We start from the raw sequence: 4122 nt of genomic DNA, 5'->3' as shown, positions 1-4122 counted from the left end.
TGGAGTTACAGACAGTTGTTAGCTGCCATGTGGGTGCTGGGATATGAACCCCAGTCTTCTGCAAGAACAACCAGTGTTCTTAACCACTGAGCCATCTCTCCAGCCCTCCTTTTTTTTTTTAATTTTATGTGTATGAGTGTTTTACCTGCATATATGTAAAGAGCACCCATGCCACGCAATGCCCACAGAGGCCAGAAGAGGGTGGCAGATCCCCTAGAACTGGAGTTATGGACAGTTGTTAGCGACCGGGTGAGTGTTAGGAACCAAACCCAGGTTCTTTGCAAGAGCAATACATTCCCTTAACTGCTGAGCTCTCTTATTTTTGTATGCATGGATGAGTGGTATATGTATGTGTGTACATGTCCATGCATGCATGTGCTGAGGTCAGAGGAGGACATCAGATGTTCTGCTCTGTCAGTCTCCACTTTATTCCTGTCAGACGGTGAGAGAGAACCTGGAACTCAGTTTTTTTCCCAGCTAGCCAAGCTGGCCAGCAAGCCCCAGGGACTCTGTCCCTATCCCCTGCAGCACTAGGGTTACAGCACTCAGGCCACACAGGGCCTTTACATCTGCAGGGCAAATTCTTATCCACTGAGTCATCTCTCTAGCCCCTTCTGTCTTTTCAAAAAGAAATTTGTTACCTCGAAATCAACTCAAGATACCATACAGTTCACCCATTTGAAGCACAGAACTCAACAGTTTTTAGAGTTTTCAGTTATGTAAATATTACAATCAAGTTTAGAACATTTTCATCATCACCTCTTCCTCAAACGCATATCCATAAGCAGTTAGCACTTAAGTCAACAAACCAAATAATATATCGGAAACAAATATCTTTAGTGGCAATAGACAATTCTGGTGGAAATAGGTGACTGTTAAGATCCTTGTGGCCCCTTCTGTATTTTATGTTTATAAAACAAAAGTAAGAAACCTATAAAACAAACACTGAGTGTTTTTTAAAGAGGTTGATATGGAAAACATGTTTGCCTGGGAAAAAAGACTTGCATAATAAATAAAAATGCCTATATCTAAATAGATTACTGGCCAGGCATAGTGCCACATACCTGTAACCCCAGTACTGGAGAGACAGAGGCAGGAGGGCCACAAGTTCAAGGCCATAATTCTCTGTCTCAAAAGCAAAACCAATATATTATGAGTTTAAATGTCATCAAAATACTGCTTTATTGAACACTATTACAACCAGAGGAGAAAAACTGACAGATCAATCAAAAGCCTCATAAAATGGGTAACAAAACCGTTTAGCACAGTACCTGGGGTCACCGTTAGGTAGGCCTCCATACTTTTACGCTTGTGAGCTACAGTGGCAGCAACACAGCGGTAATTCCCAGCATCCACCGGGCCAGCGTCATAGATCTGCAACACTCCAGATGGCAGGGCAGTTATCCTGTTGTACAAGAAACATAATTGAACTTTTTCTGTGGATTATATATTTTACTTGACATATCTGCTAACAGGAATCAAACCTTCTTATTATGCTAGAAACAATACTTTAAAGTCTTGGGCTGGGGGTGTGGGGTAGTGGTAGGGCACTTGAGCGGTGTGCAGGGACTCTGGGTTCAATCCCCAGCACTGAGAAACAATAATGGCAACATTAGCTTGATTCTATTGTTCTCCTGTGTCATGACAGGTGTCTTAAATGTAAATAATTCTGCCATACACGATTTGTGAAATCCAGCAGTCTCATTTTATACAGGGGATCTCATTAACATTCATTAATCTCATTGTTTCAACTAATGGCTCAGAGCTTATTTTGGTATATTTTCAAAATCCTGACTATAAAGAACTAATTAATAGCTATATATTCTTGATAACCTTGTTCCGAAAACTGGGTCCAACCCCAACGAGGGTCACATAACTGAATGTGGAAGTCACAAAAAAATCTGGCAACAGTAAAAGTTTTTATATGCAGAACAAAACCAGTTCAAAATAAAATACACAATGAAGCTGAGCTGTTCCTGGCAGTGAGTCACCTGCCTTCACTACAGCCTTGGTTCTGAACACACATGTACCCTGTACACTGTGAGTGCTAGCATGCCACAGGGCACCACTGAAGGCTGCCTGAAACACCTCAGCTCATGTTCAAGACTACTGTATGTTGTGACTATAGTGTTTTTACTGAAAATACAGTTTTCTGCTCTTAAAGAAAAATAGTGGTCTAATTATGGGAAACAAAGATAATTTCTCTGCATATAATTATCAAATTAATATATTTTTGGATTGCACTGTGTTACAATGTTTGATCTTGTGTTTCTTAACAAAACTGTTAAAGTGAGCTGGGTGTGGTAGTGCACACCTTTGGTCCCAGCACTGGGAAGCAGAGGCAGGCAGAACTCTGTGAGATCCAGGCCACCCGTATAGCAAGTTCCAGGCCATCTGGGGCTTTAGGGAGACCTTGTCTCAAAAAAACAAAAACAAAAGAAAACAAAACTGCTAAATGAATTTTGACAGGTTTAAGACAAAATTCCAATGATTTTTGAAGTGCCCTAAACATGCTTCCATTTTGTACTGTTTTTATATGAAACAATGTTCTTAGTGTTGATGATAATAAAATCAAAATATTGATGAACTGAAAAATGCTGAAAGCGTTCTATGTCCATATTCCACCAAGACTTAAATCCATATGTGAAAATAACAAACACATCTATTTCATTAGTATGCAATCTGTTTTCAACTTTAATAGTGGTAAAATTATATATATACCAAAATTATTTTAAAGTAAATTTCTTTAGGACTTAATTTCAACAAATGTTTGATTTGTATACCTACTTTACATGCCCAGGATCACGAGAAAAATTTCTTAGTTGAAAAGGAGTTGGGAGAGGAAACTGTGTAAGAAGCCTGACTCTAAAGATACCTGAATATAAAAGCGTTTCTTTTTCTCCAGTAAAACAGTTCTTGAATTTTTTTTTCCCACTCTACTGTTCTAACAATTTATCAAATGATCTCTGCCCACTTCAAAGCAGAGCAGGAATCAAACTTTCAGAAGTAGCTACCAAGTTCTGGACCCCTAAACTGTACTACCTTCAGAGCTCCAAGTCCACACATGCGCGCACATGTGCGGATGGCACAGAGGAGGGACGGGGATGTGGGAGGCAGACGCAGGAGGAGCACGCAGCCACAGAGTATGCATGAAGAACCTTCAAGCAGTGCAGCTCTTCCAAGCACTGAAGGTCTAATTTGAGCTCCTGAAAAGTTTAGATTGAAATTCACAGGGGTACATGATTAAAACAAATGGCTGAGAAAAAGAATAAACAACTGGGTAATCTATCTGACTTTTCAGCTGAACAACTAACCATACCAAAAATCCATGATGTACCTCTTTGCCTAAGAATGAAATGTCTCAGGAAATCAATTATTGCACTCTAAATGAAAAATGAACTCCACCACATTCTTCTTTCTGCAGCATTATGTGAAATCTCCATTACCTTTGTGCCACCTTCAAATAAAAAAGCTACATTTATTTACCTGTCCATGGTTATAGGCAAGGCTGTCCTATTAAATTCCCATGTTATGTCTGCAGGAGGGTTTGATGAAATCTTGCATGAAAATCTAGCAACTCCACCTTCATGGACTTCAGTGGAAACTGGATGGACCTCAAATGCAGAAATAGCTATGACAAAATTGGACAAACTTAGAATAAGCACATGATGACCCACTCAGAAATTACACTAAGCAGCACAGTTTTGCCAGATCTGAGCAGCTCAGGCATAAAATCAATCTAACGTAAGTAGAACAAAGATGATTTAATGAATGATTTTGGAAAAACCAAGGGGTTGGCAAGACGGCTCAAGAGTGCTTACTGCTCTTGCAGAGGACCCAACTTGGTTCCCAGCACCCATGCCAAGTACCTCACAACTGCCTGTAGCTCCAGCTCCAGGGGATCTGAAAGCCTCTTTTGGTCTCTGTGGGTACCTGTATAACACATCCATATTTCCACATACAAACACACACATTCACATAATTTAAATAAATATTTTTAAATTATTTATTTAATAGCCACATACTTAGAAGAAGCATTTCATTACATCAGCACTGACATATTCAATAACATTTTCCTGAGGTAGGATGCATCTCTTTCAAATTTGGCTGTAAATTATTAGG

General features: G+C 39.5%; 1 protein-coding gene across 1 annotated transcript in view; it reads right to left on the bottom strand.

The window, feature by feature from the left end:
* Positions 1-4122, bottom strand: part of Prtg (protogenin) — a 131307-nt gene that overhangs the window by 88222 nt on the left and 38963 nt on the right. The window contains exons 3-4 of the mRNA XM_029570835.1: positions 3487-3631; positions 1272-1405 (exon numbers count right to left, since the gene is read on the bottom strand). Coding sequence (XP_029426695.1) covers positions 1272-1405; positions 3487-3631 — 279 coding nt within the window. The remainder of the gene's footprint in view (positions 1-1271; positions 1406-3486; positions 3632-4122) is intronic.

The sequence above is a fragment of the Nannospalax galili genome, unplaced genomic scaffold, assembly GCF_000622305.1.
Source record: "Nannospalax galili isolate Female #2095 unplaced genomic scaffold, S.galili_v1.0 scaffold611, whole genome shotgun sequence".
NCBI lineage: Eukaryota > Metazoa > Chordata > Mammalia > Rodentia > Spalacidae > Nannospalax > Nannospalax galili.
Note: the sequence above shows the minus strand (reverse complement) of the source record. Positions and strands in the feature narration are given on the sequence as shown.